General features: G+C 37.3%; 2 protein-coding genes across 5 annotated transcripts; both read left to right on the forward strand.

The window, feature by feature from the left end:
* Window positions 1–3,943: 3,943 nt before the first annotated feature.
* LOC109020479 ((+)-neomenthol dehydrogenase-like) lies at window positions 3,944–6,730 on the forward strand. 3 transcript variants are annotated; one of them, XM_035683346.1, is made up of 6 exons: window positions 3,944–4,060; window positions 4,133–4,239; window positions 4,342–4,379; window positions 5,116–5,160; window positions 5,646–5,817; window positions 6,174–6,730. In XM_035683346.1, the coding sequence occupies exons 1-6, from the start codon at window positions 4,041–4,043 to the stop codon at window positions 6,551–6,553; spliced, it is 762 nt and encodes a 253-aa protein (XP_035539239.1). In that variant the 5' UTR covers window positions 3,944–4,040; the 3' UTR covers window positions 6,554–6,730. The 3 variants fall into 3 exon arrangements, with proteins under 3 accessions (XP_035539239.1, XP_018858487.1, XP_018858488.1); XM_019002942.2 differs by having other exon boundaries at window positions 4,133–4,379; XM_019002943.2 differs by lacking the exon at window positions 5,646–5,817 and having other exon boundaries at window positions 4,133–4,379; window positions 6,176–6,730.
* Window positions 6,731–17,171: 10,441 nt separating this feature from the next.
* On the forward strand, window positions 17,172–25,135 carry LOC109012110 ((+)-neomenthol dehydrogenase-like). Of its 2 annotated transcripts, XM_035683344.1 has the most exons (5): window positions 17,172–17,305; window positions 17,434–17,686; window positions 23,456–23,524; window positions 24,247–24,414; window positions 24,561–25,135. In XM_035683344.1, exons 1-5 carry the CDS (start codon window positions 17,283–17,285, stop codon window positions 24,939–24,941), a joined length of 894 nt encoding a protein of 297 aa, XP_035539237.1. In that variant the 5' UTR covers window positions 17,172–17,282; the 3' UTR covers window positions 24,942–25,135. The 2 variants fall into 2 exon arrangements, with proteins under 2 accessions (XP_035539237.1, XP_035539238.1); XM_035683345.1 differs by lacking the exon at window positions 23,456–23,524.
* Window positions 25,136–25,844: the final 709 nt, after the last annotated feature.

Here is a 25,844-nt window from a genome sequence, read left to right on the forward strand (position 1 = left end):
CACCAGGATTCTCCTTTGGGAGTAAACTCATACAACCTTATATTTTTAAATTTTATGAATGAACTAGTTGTATCATCATAATTCTCATTTGAGAGTAAACTCTGACATACAAAGTGTTCACTCCAATTTTAAATTTTATGGATGAACTAACTGTATCGCTAGAATTCTCCTTTAGAAGTAAACTTTGGTATACAAATGGTTTTCTCCAACCTTAAATTATGTGGATGAACTAGTTGTATCACCAAAGTTCTTCTTTGGAAGTAAACTCTGGCATACAAATTGTTCCCTCCAATTTTATTTTGATAGATGAACTAGTAATATCATCAAAATCCTCCTTTGAGAGTAGATCTTGACATACAAATTGTTCATTCCAACCTTATTTTGATGGATGAGCTAGTAGTGCCATCAAAATCCCTCATTTGGGAATAAATTTTGATATACAAAATTATTCTCTCCTTCATACACATCTTACTATAGAGTTTAATGATTTTTCATTCAAAATTAAGAAAAATTTTATACCTTTGGACAACTAATTTTTTCCTTAATTTTGATGCAAACCATTTGCCCTTTATTGGATAAACAATTATATATTACATAATAACAATAATTTAAATAAGAGGAAAAAATCAACATTAAATAATTCATACATTTATTGAACAATAAAGGACATGCTTTGAGAGGGAAAAGAAAGAAAGAATTTTTTTTCTGAATTTTTTTTTTTGGTATCATCGAAACCCCCACAGAAAGCTACCACTTGGGTGTTATGACTCTATTTGTAATGTAGTGAACTTATGGTAGTGATGATATTGAATGAAGGTTGGATGTTGTTGTAATAAAGAGAAGCTACTGTAAACAGAAAGAGATCATGCATGCGGAAGAAATAAATTGCAGGGAAACTGTTTGATAGAAAGACTCATAGAGTCATACGCATTGAAAAGGAAGGCTTCGAGGGCTTCCTAACCTCCATACACAGAGTAAATCTTTCACAAAGATTCCGAATGATTCCCACTCCCCTTCCATCCGTTCCTTATGCTACTGCAGAATAACCACCCACCCAATACAAGAGTGACACGTATCTAATTAAAACTAACAAATTCAAAAGCAATTCAAGCAGTATTTTCATCTGATGCTAAAACGGTGCGTTCAGCATTTTATTAAGACTGTGCATTTAAGTAAACTCCAAAACGGTACGTATTGCTCTGCTTCTTCATGCCACGACTTCTCCTCTTCTTCTCTTCATTTCTTCTTCACTTCATGATTCTTCAGATAACTCTATGCTCCCGATCGTAAGCTGCCCTTCCCTTGCCTCTTCCGCACGATCTCTCAAGAGGCCATAACATGGGGCCTTGGGCAGCATCAAATCCGGGTTTCACAGCCCCTTGCGCCGCCACCTTATGCTGCACACTGCCAACCCATACGTCGACGACTCTTCTCCTGATCTCCAAGACAACACAGTGCAAACAGTGGGGCAGATTAGTAATTTTAATTAAAACGATGAACGAATGCAGATTCTAGCCCCGTCCACATCTTAGTACCAATATATTTTTCTCGTCAATTGCGTCTGCGCTACCTAATTTGTAAGACCGAATTAATGAACATGCATGAACCACAAGTACTTTGACCATCAATATTAAATATTAATCTATATATGTTTTCTTTGATTTCTTTAAGGAAATTAAATGCTTTAACTACGTATTAATTAATGTGATTATAATTGATTTCTCGTTAATTATATATATAAAATAAATTTATAAATTAACGATTAGATGTTGTAATTTAAAATGCGCGAGTTGAAAAAAAAAATGTGTTGGAAAATTGAAAGGCTCTCAAGCACTCAAAGTTATTATTTAAATTAGATATATTATCTATAATTTAATAACTTTAGCTTTAACAACACCTGATTTAATAGTCATTTCATCACACATAACGACTAATGAGAGGGGATAATGTGGTTGAACAGGCCAACCAAATTAAAGCTTCTTTCAAGAGAATTGAAGGATCTTTCTTTTTAATTGGTTATAGAACTCAAAGGGTCCTTTTTTCCTTTTAAATTGGACAAATAACTGAATGGTTTCTTGAATGAATAATATCAAATAAATGGTTGGACTTCTTTAGAGTTCAAAATTATTAGTGTAAAATAAATGTGTTGGCATATTCATGTGACAACATGTGTTAAATTATGTTGTAATAGTGTTAAGTAGGATAAAGTGAAAAGAGATTGAAATCAGCTCAACATGGCTCAAGCAGAACTTATATAGAGAGTTCACTCGACACTCGCTCAACATGGCGCTCAAGCGGACGTTCATACAGAAAGTTCACTTAACACCCGCTCGAGTGAAACCTAGACAAAGAGTTCGCTCAACACTCGCTCGAGCGGTAACTCATACTGAGAGTTCGCTCAACACCTGCTCGACTCATGGCTTGAACGACTCTTGGATACAACATGCAGTCGACATTCCATTCGAGCGAATGTTCAAAAATAATAATAGGAAGCTTGTTCATTTCTTCAGTTGGCAAGCACGTACTAAACAAAAATAGAGCAAAAGATAGAGAAAAAAAATTCAATTTCCTATACTTCTGTTTTCTCTTGAAATCCGATCCTCATCCTACTGTGCTTGAAGTCAACTACTATTAAATAATTTGGTGTGAATTAATGTTCTTTGGCCAGAAAGGATTCTAGAGCTGCCGTTGAAGCAGAGATCGAGAGGTTCTTGTGATGAAACTATAGAAAGGTCGGCGTTCCAGAGTTGCATGCGTGCAGAGATCGAGTGAGTCACTTGTGATGTTGCAAGCCAGATTTAGCTACTTCAAGGATCTTGTGAGTGTTTCTAAATTAGTTGTAACAAACTAAATTTCTATAGTGTACTTTAGGTGGTAACGACTTACACCCGGAGTGATTTTAAATTTTGAAAATATTTTTCAAATGAGTTTTCACTTTGTGAAAAAATTATTGTGTCGATTATTTTTATGTGAAATATTGTTTCATTGATTGACTGCTTGTTTGACAACATTTCTAAATAGTGTAGTAAAATTGAATTACACCTATTTAGCCCCCTCTAGGCCGTATTGGATGTGTTGGGTTAGATCCACTAAGTTTTCAAAAACTATTTATATTTTTCAAAAATGAAACTTATCATGTAAAGAATGCGATGACTTGGTTTAACAGGAACAAAAAACTTCGAAAATTTAACAAATATAAATAATTTCAATCCTTTAGACTTAAAATGTTTTAGTTTAAACATTTAATTGATAAAATGATGTATGAGTAGAATATTATGAGAAATGCTATGTTTATAAAGATATCTTATAAAAATAAATTTATAAATTAAGGTGACTTTAGGTGATACATGTCAAATCTACATCACTATTAAAATAATTTTGTAATGTAACGTAATTCCTGATATATATCACTTTATGGATTACGCATTTTTTTATTTCTAAACAGCATTACTCTTATTTTTAACTTGTAACTTAAATGTTAAACCTAGCATGACTCAGTTTCCTATCTTTCTTCCATTTTTGGTTGTCAATTTTTTGGTTGTCCCCACCAGCCTCGTCTATCCTGATTAATATTTAATAGACATATATTTTTTAATAAAATAATGAGTAATATTACGTACAGTTATAAAATATATAAATACTGTATAATTATTTTAAAAATAATAAAAATTACTATTAAAAAATAAGAAATTCTATTTACAATCCTCAAATGAAGACTGCATGTATAGATTCATTGATATATTTTATTAAATAAAAATTTTTATAATTTAAGAGAGATATTATTATAATTTTAAATTATTTTTAAATATAAAATTATATAATATATAGCATTATTCTTAAAAAATTAATTTTTTTATATAAATAATTATACAGCACTTAACAGTTATGACCGGAAGTATCAATTTTTCTAAAATAATTAAAATTGTGTTAAGAGTTTCTTCAGGAAATACACACTTATTCGGAACAAGACAACCGCACACTCGAAAATTTATCTTTATCAGCTGAACACTTTCCTTTCCAAAAGCTAGACCGAATCATCAATGGCGGAGGAAAGAAAGAGGTATACTTACTATCACAACCTCCAACCCCATACGTATTTGCCATGTCTCTCTTGATTGATTATTTCTTTCAGGTATGCTGTTGTTACAGGAGCAAATAAAGGAATTGGTTTTGAAATAGTTAGACAGTTGGCTTCAAAAGGGATCGTAGTGGTGCTGACAGCAAGAGATGAGAAGAAAGGTCTTGAAGCTGTTGAGAAACTGAAAGACTTTGGTCTCTCTGATCACGTGGTATTTCATCAGCTCGATGTTTCTGACCCCGCTAGCATTGTTTCTTTGGCAGATTTCATCAAAGCAAAGTTTGGGAAACTTGATATCTTGGTAAATATCATTCAAAGTTGATTTCCTTACAGAGTTATATATTTTCCCAGATCTATTCTTCTTGAGAATCTCTTGGAAATTCTGCTTGCTTGCTTTACTTGGCGTAATTAGTTGATTTTATTTTTACTTTCTTGAAGGAATTAGCTTTGAACTCTCTGTTTTTCTGGGGTTTTTATTTTATTCTTCCCGCACATCTTTTCTAGTTTAGTTTTCAAGTTGTAGAAAACTCTCGTGCTTCATACCACTACAAAAAAAATATATGCTTTGTGAGTCTTATGATCAGTTACCCTTAGTTCAGTGGGGTAAAGTTCAGAATATTAGGTGGGATAATAGTTCTGCTTTTACTGCAATTCCTTAATGTTTCCTACACTGCAGAACTGAAAAGATGTGACTGCCTCACAATCATTGGATTAGTTAACTAAATGGGCTGAGTATCCATTAATTTCTTGTATCAGTTGGTAATCATGTTTAGGTATCTCTCTTGTACATGGGCTATGCCTATTGCTTTCATCAATGAAATTCTTGTTTACCTAGGTATATATATACATACATACATACAGATATATATAACTATGCACTCATGGTTCTTGATTAAACCAAGGTGAATCTTGTAAGTTAGTACGGGGTAGAAACACTTTTAGTAAATGGAACTATTCAATATTAACTTTCCTGGCTTAAAATCTAAGATTGCTGATAGAAACAAAAATGAGTGATGAAATGCTAAAACTATGTGCAGGTGAACAATGCAGGGATAAACGGAGTGAAAGTAGATGCTGATGTGGTAAGTACTTTCCAGTGATTTGTGTCTTGCAGCATAGTAAAGGCAAGTTTTAAACTGAATGCACCTTGGAAGAAATGTCTTGTGCGGTTTGTTTAATTGCCATGGTTCGACACCAATAATGGATAATCAGTTTCTGCAAAAGCACTAACATGGGAATTCTTCTTTATCTTTTACACCTAGCCAATGGCCATTGAGGAGGTGTAAAGAGAATATCCCCTGTTGAAAGTTGAAACCAAACTTTTCCTTGGAAAAGCTTAAGCCTGATGCCTATTAGGGCCAGCAAGAAGTTTCCTTTTGCTTAAGCTGCTTAGCCTTCTGAATTTGGGAGTTATTTCCATTTTATCCAGGGATGGAATATTTGAGTTAAGCTATGGTACTTCTATTCTCTTTTTTTTATATCTAAGTTTAGTAGATGGTTGCAAACTACCTGAGCTTTGAAGCACTGGGTGATAATTACCAAGTGGATTGACTTCTTGCTGCTGCAGGGAGGAGCCGAAATTGATTGGGCTAATCTGCCACAAACTTATGAGTTAGCAGAAGCATGCTTGCAAACAAACTACTATGGTACTAGAGGAATGGCTGAAACACTCATTCATCTCCTCCAATTGTCTAATTCACCAAGGATTGTTAACGTTTCATCCAGCCTCGGGATTATAAAGACAATAACACATTTCTCTCATAGAAACAAATTGTCAGCACCTTGGTAAGAAACTTGGCTTAATTTGACACTAGCTTGGTATGCGTGAATTCAGGCCAGTTGGACCTTTAGTAGATGACTCAGCAAAATTATTGGTAACTGAATGAATTCATTTTGGGCAAATGATGGAAAGTTACAGATTTTGCAACTTCCTCTCAAACTTTTCCAAATGATTCTGAAGGGAAAAAAAGCATGTACACCACAATCAGATCAGGCAATTCTATTCGCTATAAACATGGGTGAATCCTGCTTGTCTGCTTTAGTTGATTTATCTTAGTTTTTCTTGTCAACACTTTCTGCCCTGTCTTGTTGTTTCAGAACATACCAAACGAAAGGGCTCAAGGATTTTTAGGTGATGTTGAAAACCTTACAGAAGAGAAACTGGATGAGATACTGAAGGAGTTTTTAAAAGATTTTAAAGAAGGTTCAGTGGAAGCCAAAGGCTGGCCAACTTTTCTATCTGCCTATACAATCTCAAAAGTAGCAGTGAATGCCTACACAAGAATTTTGGCCAAGAAATACCCAAGTTTCTGCATCAACTGTGTATGCCCTGGCTATGTCAAAACCGATATAAATGGCAACACTGGCATCTTGCCTGTTGAAGAAGGTGCTGCAAAACCTGTCAGATTAGCCCTGCTCCCAGACGGCAGTCCTTCTGGCATGTTTTTTGTTCGGCAGGAAGTGTCTTCTTTCTGAATGAAAAGGCAATCCATTTATTCAGATGGACAATATTTGTCATATTTGCTTGTGAGCTGTTGTTTCTGAAGCACTGTCTGGTTTTACTATATTATATAAGATTTTCAGATTCTGAAAGTGAACTTATGAACACCAATGTGAAAATTTCATGTCAAATGCAAGTAACTTTTGATGTCATTTAAAAGATGTTTCCATGATGCCATCTTATTAATGCTCAAGATTCTTGCAGAACTAATATCATGTTGGTCTGGTGAAGAACACAGAGAGAGAGAGAGAGTGAGAAGTGCATAAAAATTTTAGTTTGACATAGAAAACGGGGACGCCCAAGCATACAGATGCTGTTTCATGGTGTTTCACCGAAGGCATCTAGAAAAGAAAAGGTTTCAGAATTGAAAGGTTGTGTTTTAGTTTTTGTTAAAGGAAGGTTCATAATACGCAAAAACCTTATGGTATTCAATTGGCATCAGTTTCAGAGTTTCTCATTATCTGACATGATCAGATTTTCTTAATGCCGTTTAGACGGTTGGTATCATTGAAACTAATGTTTTGAATATCGTACCGGATGCTGTACCGGTCAAGGCACTGGAATGAAATATTTCGATACTGGTACCGTTTCGGGATAGCGTTTCGGGATAGCATTTCGGGATAACATTTCGGAATAGTCAATATATAAATAAATTATATATAAATACATATATATATATATATAAATTATAAATAGTCTAGTCTGAATTGAGGGTTAAAAAATAAACTTGTAGTTTGAAAAAAAAAAAAAAAAAAATATCTACAGGCCAAATTGAGGCCGGTACAAGCCGAAATTTAGGCCGGTACAGCCGCTATTTTGGCCAGTACGAAATAAATATAGTCCCTGTACCGGCCGGAAGGCCGGTACGGAACGAAATTCAAAACCTTGATTGAAACACCAAGAACTTCTCATACTCAAACATTGTGATATACTCAATTCGGAGTATTACAATTAGGGTGTGTTTGGATATTGAATTGAATTGAGTTGAGTTGAGATAATAAAATGTTATTATATATTATTATTAATATTTTAGAATTTAAAAAATTTGAATTGTTTATTATATTTTGTATTGAGATTTGAAAAAGTTGTAATGATAAGTTGAGATTAATTTAACTTCCAAACGTGAGTTGAGATAAATTGAGATGAATATAACTTCTAAACAAAACCTTAATTTAAAAGTAGCTTCATTTTCTTTTAGATTTGGTGGTAGTGTCTTGCACCTCATAGACTAGCACAATTTCTTTAATGGTGAGTCCTACTATTTTTCAAAGGGAATGAACTGCCTTGTACAACCAAGAACTAAGGGCAGATTTGGAGCATGGGATGAAACATGATAATTTAAATATAAAATTTTTAAACTAATCATTACAACATTATTCTATTTTTAAAAACATGATTATTTTTTAAAAACAAAACTAATTTTGTGAGCTATTTTAATTTTTTAAGATAAGAATAATCATTATAGTAATTTTATACAAAAAAAAAAAATTAAGGAAGTACATGCATTTTCAAAAGGTTTGGTAGGGGGGCAGAACCTGAATTTCTTAAGGGTTAATTTGAAACGTAGAATATACGACTAATTAGCAACTAAGTTTTAAAATTATTTTTTAGAGAAATACTATTGATCATTCCACACCATACATTAATATGTGATTTATCATTTTTATTCTTTTATTTAAACATAGATATTTATACATTAATACGTCTGTATTTAAATAAAAAGATAAAAATAATAAATCATATGTTGTTGCGTGGTTTATGAAATGATAATAAGATTTTTCTATTTTTCAAATGGTTTGGTGTAACGATTCACATAGAGTAAGATATGAGTTTATAACGTGTAAAACGTATAAGTTTCGTGAAATTGACATGGCCTTTAAAAAGTAACCCCTTGTGTTGCGACTAAACTGATATTTAATATATTTAGTATTAATTCCGTCCATCTGATTTAATAAAAAACATGTGGCAGTCTTTGGATACATTCTCTTTTTTCAAAGAGAACCAAAAAACCAAGGTAATTGATCAACTTGTTATTTAGAAGCTGTTGGCCACAAAGCTGTCTCAAGTTTCATCGTAAATGACAGAACCAATTACGCCACTGAGGTACTTTGCTTCATCTTTCATGGTGTCTGTTTGTATGACAGCACGGCGAAATGAACCCCACTTGATCTTCTCTCTTCATTTGTTCTACATTTCGAGATAATTTTATTACTTGGTTGTCGTAATTTCAGGTATGCAGTTGTAACAGGTGCAAACAAGGGGATTGGGTTGGGAATATGCATGGAGTTGGCCTCAAAAGGAGTGATGGTATACCTCTAGGTCGACGAAATACTATCGGCAGATCTCGAATGGTTCCAAAAAAATGGATATCGGAACGGGATCGCACCTAAAGCTAGTGGGTGCACCTACGGTTAAGGCGAAATGCGAATTGCCATATATGAAAGATAAGATGTAATCACCTTGGTCAAAGTGGTCAATGGTTGATGCGGAAACTAGCGGACAAATGGGAGCCGTGAGGTATCCAATTATATGTTATAAGTCAAGAAAGGCCACGAGCTCATGAGTATGTTAATGAACAAGTATGAAATGAAGAAAGAATGTTTATGAAAGCAAAAGTTATGAAATGTCATGTTTTACACAATACCTTTTTGAAAGGTCAAGTACATAAGTATAAGTTTATATCCATGTATTCATTGTTAAGTTTGCTTCCAAATGCTTATGATATATGTTGCATGTTATTTCTTTACTTACTGAGATTTCTCGAAATCTCACTGTTGTATTTACCCACTATTACTCTCTACTTAGAGTCATAGAAGCTGTGACAGGTTTAGTCAACATAGATGACGGTGTGCAAGAGGAAAGCACTTCCTCTTGAGAGGATCGTGCCTAAAATAGTCATAAGCCTGTTAGAGCCATCCATTCTGAATCATCTCGAGTTGATTGATAAAGCAATCACTAAGATACTGGACGATATAGAAAAGTTTAGAATATCCCATAATAGGGACAAGGACCGGGCTTTAGAGAAGCGAGTGAAGCCTAAACCACTAAAGACCAAGATCAATGTTATGGTACCATTTTTTTTTAAATGACTTTCTGTTTAGTCGGATGCTTTGGGAGTCTTTTTGGAAACTTAAACACTTTGATGACTCTAATGGATTATGATTTGAGATTTTATGTTTTCGGTACTATGACCAATGTTCCAATATTTGACTTAAGTTGAATTTCAGCAGCAATATACTGCATATTGTTAGTTATTATAGGCGCATTGCATCTTATCTGTCATGTACGAGGGGCAGATAACCCTAGTGTTACATGTCTCAACGTTTCAGTTTCTACCAAATCACAAGCGGGGGCTAGGGGTGCCACAATTGACCTCCATAGCTCCAGTCATGCTTAGGTTCCTTCAACATGTTAACCACCTGCAATGCATCACCTTCAAGCATGAACTTGCTTATGTCTATTTCCTTGCAGAAGAGAACTCCCAACAGCAAAGTATAAGCTTCTCCACTGAAAGGGCTAACTCTCAGATGTCTTCTAGCTCGGAGAGTGCCAATAACTTGAGATGAACAGTCCCTCAAAATTGCACTAACTCCAATTAAGCCATCTACCCCATTAATAGCTGCATCCCAATTTAGTTTGTAGATCCCTTCAGTAGGCTTCAACTACTAACTAGGATGTGGATCACTTCTGCAGCTCAAACTTGGTGGTTTTATATTCTTGTAACACCCCCATTCCCGTAGGATAGGTGTGTCACGTGTTTTTCATAAAATAAACCCTAGCAAAAGATCACATATTTAATAACTGAAAATATGATTTATTTTGTAGAAAAACTGTCTAATAAAAATGTTTTCTAAAAACATTAAAGGAATGATCTGACTAAAATTTGTCATAAAAGTAGTTTTGTTCTAGAAAGTCTGAACTAAAAATAAAATGCTCATTCTAATCCTGGCCAGCCTGCTCGTGATCATCATCCTCACCTGGGTGGTTAAAAACATGAAAAATAAACTAAAATGAGTCGATGACTCAGTAAGAAATCTATCACAACGTAAACGTAATAAACATAAGATTTTCATAAGAACTTTCATGCTGAGCTTAAAATTCATGACTGTTCATGCTAATGCTTATGCTATGTATGACTGATTTATCTTACTTATCTGACTAGCCAACACACTTAACCTTATGTGCAAGGTTGTGCACCGGCCCCACATCCCGCTACAGCAAGGGGAACCGTTGATAGTATTCTAACATACTATGGTGGACCACGACTGAGTTCGTGGCTTGCACACCACCCTGAAACTGAACTGCATTGGTACCATGTATCTGAATGATCATCTTATTAACTGATCTGATCTTATCTTGCACTTGAATTTAAGATGGCTTACGTGTCTTATACACATGAGATGCATGGCATATTACATACATAATCATAATTTCTAAATCTGAACATGATGCGGAATGACATGATCATATGCTATGCTGAATGACCTGTTTGCATATGACATGAGAGGTTCATAAATAATGGCTGTCAATGAACTGGCTTGGATAATACATACATATAAACTAACTGTGATGATCCTAATTTATGATCAAATTATTTATCTCGCTGCTTTTCTTCTTGAATCTCACTTCGTAGCTTGACACATATACACAATATTAACTATCACTAAATCTGTCTAGGAACAACATGTACTAATATCCTACTTAATCAAATTCACAATCTAAAAGATAGTCAAATAAATCTTTTGTTTAACACTATAATCAATAAATCCTAGTATTTAAAATACAAGTTCATTTAAAGATCATTAGAATCTGTAAAAGTTACAACCTAGCCCAAAATACATAAGTCCACTTGAATTAAGCCCAGCCCAAATGGCCCGTTGTGTATCAGAGTTTCCTTAAGAACTAAGAAGCCGAAACACACGGACAGAGCAACGAAACAAAAACCATGCGAGAGATACAGGGGCTCACCGAGAGAGGGTATGCGACGGAGATGGGCTGCGCGACGGTTTAGACGACAAGCAGGGGTCACAGCGGCGCAACTAGCGACTACTCTGTGGTGGTGCGACACCGAGAGAGAGAGAGAGAGAGAGAGAGAGAGAGAGAGAGAGAGAGAGAGAGAGAGAGAGATTCTTAAAAAAACTACCGAAACAATGGCGGCGGTCGTGGCTCGTGGAGTGGTGGGTGCGACGGGGTTAGGTTGGCGGCTGTGGTGGTGTGGGAGGTGGAAGATGGTTGATCAGGAGGGAAGCTGCTATGGATTTAAGAGAGCAGAGACTTCGGCTTGGCGTTCGTGGCTGTTGCGGCGTGCTTTGGCGGCTGAGGGTGGTCCGATGTCCTCTAAGGTGGCCGGTGGTGGCGTCGGCCTGTTCTGGGCAGCTTGGAGTCACCGCGGAGGAACTTGGTTGATGGTGGTTCGCGGTACGACATATTGGGTGCTCTGTTTTGACGTGCATGGAAATGGGAAGGTGTGTTGTTTTTGTGTTATACTTAATGCAGAGGCTTTGTGAGCTTTTATAGAGGAAAAACTATGGTAGGGTTTTCTCATACGAGTTCGTCTCCTAATAGGATTCGAATTTATCAACTTAGGGATAAGGATGAGTATGAGGTTGTTGCTCACGGGTTGGGATAGAAAGAAATGATATTTAAATTCAAACTAAAACTCTAGTAAAATCTAATAAAATAATAATAATAATAATAAAATATTTATAGTTATAAGAAAAATACCTAAAACTTATCTTATGGTCTAATCTTAGGACCGGGTTGTTACAATTCTGTAGGCAACTAAAAAGTTCCAAATCTCTTCTTGCATTGTTGATAAGCAAGTAAGGATGCAGAAATCCTTTACCATGAACAAAGTCATTCCTTCTAGAACAAAGTTGTCAAGTGATCATGGCCACCTCCATGAGCTCTACCTGCTCCAGGTTATCAATAAGAAAACTCCAAATATCTTGGAAAACAGGGCACTCCTTACTCATCTTTTGAATTTTCCTACACCCTTGGGCTCAAACATCTTTAGCTGCTCCACAAGTCCAAAAAACATGGTCTGAGGTTTCAATCTCAAGCTGACAGATGGGGCATTTGTCATTTTCCACAAGTTCCTTTTTGTTTAGATTAGCCATTGTGGGCAATGCCTCATTACAAGCTCTCCATACAAACATCCTAATAGCACTAGGAACCTGCAATTTCCAAATTGATTTTCAAATCTTGACCTACAATCTGTCATGAGAAAGGGCATCCTTAGATTTGGATAAAACTTCTCTGTAAAGATGATATGCACTTCTGACTAAAATTAGTCCACTGTTTGTACACCTCCACACCAACTGGTCTTCTCTTCCTCCAATACTAACTGGAATGGACTTGATGAGTTCAATCTCATGAGTTGTGAACACGTTTCCCAATAATGATCATTCAACTTCCTTAAATTAGGATCAATAAGATCAGCAACCCACCTAAACTCCTCAAACTCATGCCTTTTAGATTGGATCATAAAAGAATGAGGGTTAGGGACCCCCTTATCACCCCAAATGCTGACTTGCTTCCCATTACCAATTCTCCACATGAGTCCTTCTTACAGTAATTGCATACCAGCCAAGATGCTTCTCCAAAGATAGGAAGGTCGATAGCCCAACTTAGCTTCCAAAAGATTCCCACTAGGAACATATTTTTGCTTGATGATCTGATTAGTGAGGGAGTCAAGATTGTGGAGCATATGCCAAGTTTGTTTAGAAAGCATGGCCAGATTAAAACTCTTGAAATCTCTTAAGACTAACCCTCAATCTATCCTTTGCTTGACTCAATCTATCCTATTTCAGCCATTGAATTTTGGATTGGTCCTCATTATAGCCTCACTAGAACTTCTTTAGCAACTTGTTGAGCCTCTGAGTGATAGAATTAGGCAAGAGAAAGATGCCCATTGTGTATGTAGGAATGGATTGGAGGATTGCCTTGAGGAGAACTTCTTTCCCTCTAGCAGAAAGGTTCTCAGTTTTCCAGTTGGTAATCCGAGACCTAATCCTGTCAATGAGAGAGTGGAAAGCAGCAGCTTTTGATCTACCAAGTACAATAGGTAGTCCCACGTATTTCTCAAAAAATCCATATGATTTAATCCCAGTTATCCTCAAAATACTCCTCTGAACATCTGTAGGAGTATTCATTCTAAAGAAAATTGATGTCTTTTCTTTATTGAGCATCTGACCTGAGGCCTTCTCATAGGTTTCTAGTATGTGCAGAATTCTACTCCATTCCAATGAGTTAGCTTTGCAAAACAAAATGTTGTCATCTGCAAAGAAGAAGTGGTTAATGCAAACTAGACCTTTGCCCATAGGTACACTCGAAACACTCCCTTTTACATCATAGTGTAAAAGTGAGAACAATTTTGCTGTAGAACAATAACTTGGCGAAAATGGGGAGTGCGAAAATGGAGAGACGTGGCGGAAAAAATTGGATCCTTCTGTGCGTCCGTCGTCTTGTTCTTCTGTATTTGTACTTTTCATGTATTTGTTTTAATAAAATAAGGAATGTCACGTCAGCAGGGTAGCATAACTTATATATATATAATCTACCCATCAGCCGGTTTACTACCCCATACCCTATGTGGCAAACCAGGTTCACTAACAAGTGAACCGGTTCTGCCCTAAACAGCACCATCTCCTCCCAACTCAGTCTCGTGACCTTTCTTCTGCAGCTCCCCCTCCTTTCACCCAAAATCCTTCATGCCCCCCAATCCCGCAACGGTGTGAGTCCAGACCCTACGAAAAAGAACCTGATGTGATTTCTCCCATCTCAGTCCCTCGATGGTGTGAGTCCAGACGGTGGTGATGATCCCAGGATGGTGTTGTGAAGCTGAGAAAACATGATGAATAATAGAAACAGAGAAATGACAAAAGGAAGAGGAAGGATCTCGGCATGGGTTTACCAGAATGGCATAAGATGGCAAAAGGTGGCTAATCGGTGTTCTCTGTGATGGTCCAAGCACTTTCCTATGGCGGTTGATGGTGAGTGGTGTCAATTTTCATTTCTTCTGCTTTTGAAATCCATGCCACTGCTATTTCGACTTCTTGATTATGTTGCTGCATAGTGGTGGCGTGAATGGGAGAAACTAAGAGGTGTTTCATGGTGCTACTGAAGTGATTCCCTATGGTGGTGCATAGTGGAGGCGGGCTGAGACTAGTGCAAGAAAACTTGCTTTGTTTTGACTTCCTAAAACAGAGGCTCTCAAGTTGCATGTGGTGACAGTGCAACAGTTCTGGCAGTGGCTCTGTCTCTTTGTGTCTCTCTCTCTCAATCGACCCTTTTTCCTTGGCAGCCCGGATGGTAGGGTGAGATTGGCAGAGGGGAGAATGCAAGGGAGGGGAGACGCTGGAGGGAGGGGCAAAAATTTCAAATGCAAAATGTGAGAGGCAAACGTGTGTTTAGAAGAAAAAAAAACATGTCAGAATGCAGTGTGCCATGAACAGTAGGCAAATGTATAGCAAATCTCATATATACATATATATATATATATATATAGTTCCCTTGGTTTTCATTATTTATTTATTTATTAGATATCTTGACACCAGCATAAAATTAATAAAAATAATAATAATTTTGTCACACCTAACTTCTTTTACTTGTTTTATGCTTTAAGTTTTTAAGTTTCTTTTCTTTACCCCTTTCTTAGTTTTGAAGTTTTGTGAATAGGGTTGTAAATGAACCAGTCTGTTCGATAGCCCACTCGGTACTCGCTCGGTTAAACTCGAATCGAACTCGACTCGTAAAAAAAAAAAAAAAACTTGTTCGTGAAAACAGATACCTGCTCAAATTGTAAATGACACATACCCGATAAAACTCGACTCGACTCGGCTAAGGCTCGTTAAGACTCGTTTGTTTATGCTCGAATCGACTTGTTAGCTCGACTCAATTAAAACTCATGTATATATTGATAAATATATACATACACCTATGTATATATACCCACACATATATGTAGTAACTAATAATATAAGCATATCACTTTTAATATATAATATGTAATCTAATTACATATGTCTATATTGTGAATATACTTCATAAGTATATTTTATAATTTGTATTATAATTAGCAGATAAAATTTAATAATTTCATTTATTAGTATGTGAGAACCATATATGAAATAGATATATACAATCATATTAATTGTATGTATTAATAATATATGTAGGCATATAATATATTGTTATTTTAGATAAATATCAACTAGTTAGATATTAATTACTTATAAATTTTTTAAAATTTTATAATTCAATAAAGGTTCTACTTGTTAGGAGATGAGCTCGAACGAAGAATAAAAAAAATCTCGAGCTCTGGCTTGAGTTCGAGTATTTTGAGTCGAGTCGAGCTCGACAAGCTAAAGACCAGCTCGGCTCGACTTGATTACAACCCTATTTGTGAATATAGAAGAGCCTAGTCCACAATTGGCTGAATTATAGGAAATGCAAGATCAATAGGATAGAAATTATTTAAATTATTAAATATTTTAAATTAACAAAAAAAACTATTTATATATATATATATATAATATCCATTTCACTCCAAATTAATTAAACGAGCTCTGGGTCAGTCAAGGAGTCGTTTTAAATGCTACCAAATCCAAAACCCCATAAGGCCCGCACTCGGAAAGTGATACACATACAATCATTTACACCACAGATAATTTGAAATAAAAATGTATAAATAATTATACATATATCATTACTCATTTAATGAAACCCTCACCTTCTCCTCTCCTGATCTTATCACAATACAATATTCTTATTTTTGTTTGTTCCAATAAGAAAAAGAAATAATGATAAATATCAATGCAAGTGGTGTTTGTTCGTAATTGTCTGGTCTCTCCCAACTTCCTAGTCTTTTTTTCCTTTTTCCCTGGTGGTGGTACCACTTTCTGGCTGTCCAAACTTAATTGATGCTCAAACTCATCCACACATACACTTTGGCATGAAATTGACCTTTTGGCCTTTAAAAGATTTGGTAGGGGGGCCGAACCTGAATTTCTTAAGGGTTAATTTGAAAAATTGAATATACGACTTAGCAACTAAGTTTTAAAATTATTTTTTAGAGAAATATTATTTATCATCCCACACTATATACTAATATATGATTTGTCATTTTTATTCTTTTATTTAAGAGCAATGCTATGTACAGTTCTCAAATGGGGATTGCATTGCAAGCCTAGTTAATTTTGTCTTTAAATTTTTTTTTTTAAATTACAATAATATCTTTATTAAAATGATTTTTTTTTCTATTTATTGAAGGGTTTGCACATGTAATCTCTATTTGAGGACTGCAAATATAATTTTTCTTTATTTAAACACATATATTTATATATTAGTACGTGCGTATTTAAATAAAATGATAAAATTGACAAATCATATATTAGTGTGTGGTGTATGAAATGATAAGTAAGATTTTTCTATTTTTCATGAACTCGTTCGGTGTAACGATTCGAATTGAGTTAGGCATGAGTTTATAACGTGTAAAACGAAGTTTCGTGAAATTGACCTGGCCTTTAAAAGGTAACCCCTTGTGTTACGACAAAACTGATATTTAATATATTTAGTATAAAAAACGTGTGGTAGTCTTTTGATACATTCTCTTTTTTCAAAGAGAACCAAAAAACCAAGGTAATTGATCAACTTGTCGTTTAGAAGCTGTTGGCCACAAAGCTGTCTCAAGTTTCATCGTAAATGACAGAACCAACGCCTCTGAGGTACTTTGCTTTATCTTTCATGGTGTCTGTCTGTATGACAGCACAGCAAAATGAACCCCACTTGATCTTCTGTCTTCATTTGTTCTAAGTTTCAAGATAATTTTATTATTTGGTTGTCGTAATTTCAGGTATGCAGTTGTAACAGGTGGAAACAAGGGGATTGGGTTGGGAATATGCAGGGAGTTGGCCTCAAAAGGAGTGATGGTAGTGCTAACTGCTAGAGATGAGAAGAAGGGTCTTGAAGCTGTTGAACAGCTTATCAAAGAGTCTGCTTCACTCTCTGGTCATTTGGTATTTCATCAGCTTGATGTGGTTGACCCTCTTAGTGTCACTTCTCTCGCAGATTTCATTCAAACCAAGTTCGGGAAACTTGATATTTTGGTACGTTTTCTCACACACACATGCAAGAATGCAATATTCCTTGTTTCTGGTTGTTTAACATTCCTTTTTGTTTTTTTTCCCTTTCAAGTTCTGAAGTTTTGAGAATAATAGAAGAGTCTTGTCCACAGTTGTTTGGAGGGGATGGACTAACAGGATTTTTTCATGTCTTGGTTGTTATGAGGTGGCTTGAATCAGATGGAACAGTGCATGTGTCGTAGGTTCGCTCGAGCGAAGGTTCACTTGGCTCGAGCGAAGTAAGTCAGAGAGTGTTCGCTCGACACTCGCTCGACACCCAGCTCGAGCGAGATCAAGTCAGAGAGTTTCGAGAGCTTCGCTCAACCCTCGCTCGACATGCAGCTCGAGCGAGATCAAGTCAGAGAGTGTTCGCTCGACCCTCGCTCGACACTCAGCTCGAGCGAGATCAAGTCAGAGAGTTTCGAGAGCTTCGCTCGACCCTCGCTCGAGTGTTAGCTCGAGCGAAGTACAGAAAACCTACGTTCGCTCGACACTCGCTCGAGTGTTCGCTCGAGCCAATGTTCACAGAAGTGAACATTTCTGTTCCTATAAATACCAAACGGCGCCCACTTCTCCCACAACTTTAGAAAATCACTTTTTGTCTTGTTTTTAGTGTTTTCTTGAGAGAGAAGTTCTAGAGTGAGTTTTGAGAGATAACTTCCTTGTGAAGTTTTGTTGTATTCATCTGTACTCCATCTCTGTTGATAGTGAAATCTTCGATACCGACCCCACCAGTGGACGTAGGCTCATTTTGAGTCGAACCACTTAATTCTTGGTGTTCTTTCTGTGTGATTGTCATCTTTTCTTTCGTTTAGTTCCGCTACTATACTTCGAGTTAGTCTTAGATCTACAGCTTTCCCCAACAAACTGGTATCAGAGCTTGGCTCAAACAGATCTGGAGGGATGGCTATGGCTAAGTTCGAAGTGGAGAAATTTGACGGTCAGAACAGTTTCAGTTTATGGCGCATCAAGATGAAGGCTTTACTGCGACAACAGGGCTTGTCAAAAGTATTAGAGGTGTCGATATCCGAAGATTCTCCGGCTCCTTCGAAAGAAGAAGAAGAAAAGGTACACAGTGCTATCCTTTTGTCACTATCTGATGGAGTATTAAGAGAGGTTGCTGACGAGGAGACTGCAACTGGTCTCTGGTCGGCACTTGAGAATCTATACATGAAAAGATCTCTCACAAACCGTTTGTATTTGAAACAACGGTTATACACTCTAAAAATGAAGGAAGGTACTCTTATTACTGAACACCTAGATGAATTTAACAAAATCATTATGGATCTTAGGAACATAGATATTAAGCTTGAAGAAGAAGATCAAGCGTTAATTATTTTATGTTCATTACCCATATCTTTTGAGAACTTTGTAAATTCCATGTTATATGGTAGAAATTCAATTTCCTTGGTAGATGTAAAGTCTGCTTTGAATTCTAAGGAGTTGAGAAATAAATTGAGTGTGAAGAACACAAATGAACAAGCTAGTGGCTTGTTTGTTAAGGGGTCCTCAAGCAGGGGTAGATCAAATGATAGGGGTTCAGATAAGAATAAGGGGAAATCCAGGGGCAGTTCACAAACAACGTTCAGTAAGAAGAACGTCAAATGTCATTACTGCCATAAGTTTGGCCACTACAAGAATGAGTGTCCAAAACTGAAAAACAGAGAGGACGGCACTAGTTCATCTAATGCCGTCAGTGTTGCTGATGATAGGTCTAACGACCTAGACCTCGTTCTAGCAATTAGCGACTCAAATAGTCGCTTTAGTGACAAGTGGGTCATGGACTCAGCTTGCACTTTCCATATGTGTCCCAAGAGGGACTGGTTCATTAACTATGAATCGGTCAACGGAGGCTCCGTTTTGTTAGGGAATGATATGGCTTGCAGAATTGCTGGAATTGGTTCGGTCCGAATTAAGATGTTTGATGGAATTGTCCGGACATTGTCTAATGTTCGACACATTCCAGATTTGAAAAAGAATCTTATTTCTTTGGGCACACTTGATTCGTTGGATTATAAGTACACTGGTGAAGGTGGAGCTATCAGAGTCAGTAAGGGCTCTATGGTTGTGATGAAGGGAGATAAGACAAATGGTCTTTATTTCCTTCAGGGCTCTACGGTGACAGGTGCAGCTGCAGTGTCTGTTTCAGATGATCCGGATTCAGATGTCACACGTTTGTGGCATATGCGTTTGGGTCATATGAGTGAGAAGGGGATGTCAATTTTGAGTAAGCAGGGTTTGCTATGTAATCAGAAGATAGGGAAACTGGATTTTTGTGAACACTGTGTGTTTGGAAAACAGTGTAGGGTTCAGTTCTCTACAGGGGTTCACAGAACCAAAAGTTCTGTGGACTATATTCATTCTGATCTTTGGGGCCCATCTTCAGTTCCGTCAAAAGGTGGAGCTCAGTATTTGCTTACGTTCATTGACGATTTCTCACGGAAGGTTTGGGTTTACTTTCTGAAGCAGAAAAGCGATGTATTTGTTAACTTCAAACAGTGGAAAGCTTTGATTGAAAATCAGACGGGCAAGAAAATCAAGCGACTTCGCACTGACAATGGTATGGAGTTCTGCGGAGGTGAGTTTGATGAATTCTGCAGGAATGAGGGTATTGCCAGACATCGTACAGTTAGACATACTCCACAGCAAAATGGAGTAGCTGAACGGATGAACAGGACTCTCTTGGAGAGAGCCCGGAGCATGCTTTCTAATGCAGGTTTGGGTAAGGATTTCTGGGCTGAAGCAATCAACACAGCCTGTTACTTGGTCAATCGTTCTCCAGCCACAGCGATTGGTTTGAAGACTCCGAATGAGGTATGGTCTGATACTCCTGCTGATTATTCGAATTTGAAAGTTTTTGGTTGTCCTGCATATTTCCATGTTAATGATGGAAAACTTGAGCCAAGGGCAAAGAAGGGCATATTCATTGGGTATGCCAGTGGGGTGAAGGGATTCAGGTTGTGGTGTACTGATCCCAAATCACCCAAGTTTGTGATCAGTAGGGATGTCACTTTTGATGAAAAATCCATGCTTATTCCGAGAAAGGAGATTACTGGGTCTACAGGACAAGAACAGGATGTCAGAAAGCAGGTGGAGTTTCAGGTTGAAGCACCACAAGGGCTGCCTCGTGGCGCCCAAGATCATGCTATTGCAGATGAGCATGATTCTGATCCGAGTAGCAGCGCACAAGATGAGCAAGACTACAGTATAGCGACTGGTAGACAGAGGAGGCAGATTAGACCACCTCAGAGATATGCTCATGCAGATATGGTGATGTATGCTCTTACTACAGCAGAGAATATTGTCGGTCAGGAGCCTTCCAGTTATTCTGAAGCTGTCAAGAGCGCAGATTCTGCTCAGTGGTGCGCAGCTATGACTGAAGAGATTGAGTCTCTTCACAAAAACCAAACATGGGATTTGGTTCTGTTGCCAAAGAAGGTGAAGACTGTTGGCTGCAAATGGGTCTTCAAAAGAAAAGAGGGAATCCAGGGTGATACCGATGCAAGATACAAGGCACGCTTAGTTGCTAAGGGCTTCAGTCAGAGAGAAGGCATCGACTTCAATGAAGTCTTCTCTCCAGTGGTGAAACACAGTTCGATCAGATTGCTACTTGCCATAGTAGCATTGTATGACTTAGAGCTGCAGCAACTTGATGTTAAAACAGCGTTCCTTCATGGTGAACTTGAAGAAACCATTTATATGCATCAGCCAGAGGGATTCATTGTTGAAAACAAGGAAGATCATGTGTGCAGATTGAAGAAATCTTTATATGGTTTGAAGCAGTCGCCAAGGCAATGGTATAAGCGGTTTGATTCCTTTATGATTGATCATGGTTATTTGAGAAGTAACTATGATAGTTGTGTTTATCATAAGGAATTATCTGATAAGTCTTTCATTTATTTGCTATTATATGTTGATGATATGCTTATTGCTGCTAGAAGCATATCTGACATAGGTTTGTTAAAGACCCAACTCAGAAATGAGTTTGAAATGAAAGACTTAGGTGCTGCGAAGAAGATTTTGGGAATGGAAATCATCAGAGATAGGAAAGCTGGAAAGTTGTACTTGTCCCAGGGAAAGTACATTGAGAAAGTGCTTCAGAGATTTGGAATGTTTGATTCCAAACCAGTAAGTACACCACTTGCTACGCACTTTAAGCTTTCAGCTAGCCTATCTCCTCAGACAGATGAAGAGGAACGGTTCATGGCTAGTGTTCCTTATTCCAGCGCAGTTGGCAGCATCATGTATGCAATGGTTTGCACCCGTCCAGACATTTCACAGGCAGTGAGCGTGGTTAGCAGGTATATGGCTAATCCGGGTAAGACTCATTGGCAGGCTGTGAAATGGATACTAAGGTATTTGAGGGGAACCATGAACTTTGGGTTAATTTTTGATAGAGATGTCAATCTCAGTTCCAAAGTTACTGGTTTAGTTGATTCTGATTATGTTGGAGACTTAGATAAGAGAAGATCATTGACAGGTTATGTTTTCACTCTGTGTGGGTCAGCTATTAGTTGGAAAGCAACACTGCAATCCACTGTTGCTTTATCAACTACCGAAGCAGAGTACATGGCAGCAGCAGAGGCTGTTAAGGAGGCCATTTGGTTGAAAGGCCTGGTCAATGATTTGGGTTTGAAGCAAGATAGGATCTCAGTATTTTGTGACAGTCAGAGTGCAATACATTTGACCAAAAATCAAATGTATCATGAGAGAACGAAGCACATTGATGTCAGGTATCATTTTCTCAGAGAGATCGTTACAGAGGGTCTTATACAGATTCTGAAGATTGCTACTACAGAGAATCCAGCAGATATGATGACTAAGCCAGTTGCAGTATACAAGTTCAAACTTTGTTTGGACTTGATTGGTGTTTGCAGTTTGTTATTCCCGTAAGGGATTTGGTGGTGGGGATTGGTTTTGTGATCAGAGGTTTTTTGTGTTTTTTGGCAGAGTTCAAGCCAAGGTGGAGATTTGTTATGAGGTGGCTTGAATCAGATGGAACAGTGCATGTGTCGTAGGTTCGCTCGAGCGAAGGTTCACTTGGCTCGAGCGAAGTAAGTCAGAGAGTGTTCGCTCGACCCTCGCTCGACACCCAGCTCGAGCGAGATCAAGTCAGAGAGTTTCGAGAGCTTCGCTCAACCCTCGCTCGACATGCAGCTCGAGCGAGATCAAGTCAGAGAGTGTTCGCTCGACCCTCGCTCGACACTCAGCTCGAGCGAGATCAAGTCAGAGAGTTTCGAGAGCTTCGCTCGACCCTCGCTCGAGTGTTAGCTCGAGCGAAGTACAGAAAACCTACGTTCGCTCGACACTCGCTCGAGTGTTCGCTCGAGCCAATGTTCACAGAAGTGAACATTTCTGTTCCTATAAATACCAAACGGTGCCCACTTCTCCCACAACTTCAGAAAATCACTTTTTGTCTTGTTTTTAGTGTTTTCTTGAGAGAGAAGTTCTAGAGTGAGTTTTGAAAGATAACTTCCTTGTGAAGTTTTGTTGTATTCATCTGTACTCCATCTCTGTTGATAGTGAAATCTTCGATACCGACCCCACCAGTGGACGTAGGCTCATTTTGAGTCGAACCACTTAATTCTTGGTGTTCTTTCTGTGTGATTGTCATCTTTTCTTTCGTTTAGTTCCGCTACTATACTTCGAGTTAGTCTTAGATCTACAGCTTTCCCCAACATTGGTCATGGTTTTGTTTTGCTAAATTTACAAAGCAGATTAATTGAGTGAAAACTCTTGAAAAATTCTGTGCAGGTCAACAACGCAGGGATCATTGGAGCTATAATAGATGGTGATGCATTAGCAGTGTTAGGAGTTGGTAAGGTAAGTTTTGTAAGTAGGATCTTTTTTCTTTCCCTTCTGATCTATAAGAAAGATTGGTATGGGGACACGGTGGAAAGAGCCTTGCTTGTAAGATCAATGGTTAAGACATTCTCTTGCTATAAGCTTTGTGATCAGATAGAATAATCTATAGCCCTGAAAGAGATAGATCATGTTTTACGTCCAATCAAGGATGGAGTGGTGGCTCAATGGTCCTTGCTTTACTCCTTAGCGGTTTGGCATGTACTAAGTCACATCAAAGGGCTACTAGGTAAACAAACAACCAATTAATTAAGCAGCTAGAATTATGTAGATACATGAGGACCTTTCCTTGATCAATCATTCATCAGCTAGCTCAATCCGTATGATTCATGAGTTTACACGCAATTCCAATTACTACCCTTATGGGGTAGACAAAAAGTTCTAAACAACATACCTTAAAGCACACCTCACATCCCAAGGGGCTAGGCAAAACAAATAAGCAAGCATGCAGAACTACGCAGATTTCCTTTCAAAAGTCATAAGCACAGTAGTCCACACAATTCAATTTAGACACAAGCTCTACCATGTATATTGCCAAAAAAGTAGGCAAAATAAGGATCTAATGTGTCTTACTCGGAGGAAGAAAACCCATGTAGAATATTAAAATTGCCGTATTTGGCCATAAAATAGCATAAACTTCTACTGAAAAGGCAAGGGGATAAACTTTCTTCTCATTGATCCAGGAAGATGTCAAGGTCAATTGGAGTACTGAAACTAATGAGTTAGCCGAAGAGTGCTTGAAAACAAACTACCACGGCGCCAAAAGAATGATTGAAGCACTTCTTCCCCTTCTTCAGCTATCCAATTCACCAAGGATCGTTAATGTTTCCTCTTCGATTGGGCAATTAAAGGTATAAAACTATTGCAACCATGTCCTAACTCTCCCATTTGTTACTGCAAAAGAAGAGCATGCCAATTGAACTATTGCAAACTATTAAATGTGTTGTCTGTTCCCATTAGTTAGACATTAAGTTCTCTAGTTTTGTTTATGTTTTAGCACATACCAAATGAACGGGCTAGAGGAGTGTTTGGTGAGATCGAAAGTCTCACTGAAGAAAGCTTGGATGAGGTGTTGAGTGAATTTCTGAAGGATTTTCAAGAGGGAGATTTGGAAAACAAAGGCTGGCCAGTTGATTTGTCTAGCTACACAGTTTCAAAAGCTGCTCTGAATGCATACACAAGAATTGTGGCCAAGAAGTATCCATCTTTCCGGGTCAATTGCGCCTGCCCTGGCTATGTGAAGACAGATTTAAACCACAACGTCGGCTACCTAACGATTGAAGAAGGTGCTGAAGGTCCAGTAAGGTTAGCATTGCTGCCTGACAACGGTCCAACTGGCATGTTCTTTTCTCGTAATGATGTGATAACTTTTGATTAAAAGGTTATCCAAGTCTACAACCTCATCAGAAAATATGCAGGTTGGTTGCACATGTGGGCTGTGTAAGTTGTGTGTGCGCCGTCTAGATCATATGTATAAGACTATAAGTACTGTGTATGCCCAATCATGAGACTATAAGATTTTCAGATTCTAAACGCGAACTTAAGATCAACAACAATCTTAAACCACTTCAACATGGAGATTTTCGTAATGATCAAATACAATATTATTTTAGGAATATTTTCTAAATTTAATTTCGCTCCAGCGAATGTCAAGTAACTTCTACATGATTTTGTGTCGATCGAGACTTCACCCTCATCTAGCTAAATTTTTTCTCAAGCTATCTTGACCGGACAAATATTGGAATTTGGAGCTGTAAATCTTTGAGTTAGAATTTCAACACCACCAATATTGCCTTTATCCAATGTTGGGTTCTAAAAGTGAAATTACCAAGTACTCATCTATCGTAATACAGCGAAAATATCTATCAATTTACTCAATAAATTGGTTAGCCGACAATCATGCAATTATTTAATAATTAGACAATAACATAAAATAAATAAATTGCATAACACCAAGATTGGTATCGAAAAAAAATCATTTAAAGAACTCTTTAAAGGTAAAACCCTACGAGGCAACCAAATCCAAAAAAATCAATTTTATTATTTAAAAATGAATTACAAGTAAAATTCAATTACAAAACCTTTGTCAATTGACACTCTTACTTGACTAAACAAATGACCTATTTGTCTTTTACTGCAGTAGCAGTCAGAAACTCTGACGATTTTCAAACATTGACTTCTCCTGGAACTTTAGTGGCTGAAACTCGACCAATCAATTCTCCAACATTGAGAACGATCACAATCTCTGAGAGAAACAATATGAAAATTCTCCAAGAAATTT

Source organism: Juglans regia, chromosome 12 (assembly GCF_001411555.2).
Source record: "Juglans regia cultivar Chandler chromosome 12, Walnut 2.0, whole genome shotgun sequence".
Taxonomy (NCBI): Eukaryota; Viridiplantae; Streptophyta; class Magnoliopsida; order Fagales; family Juglandaceae; genus Juglans; species Juglans regia.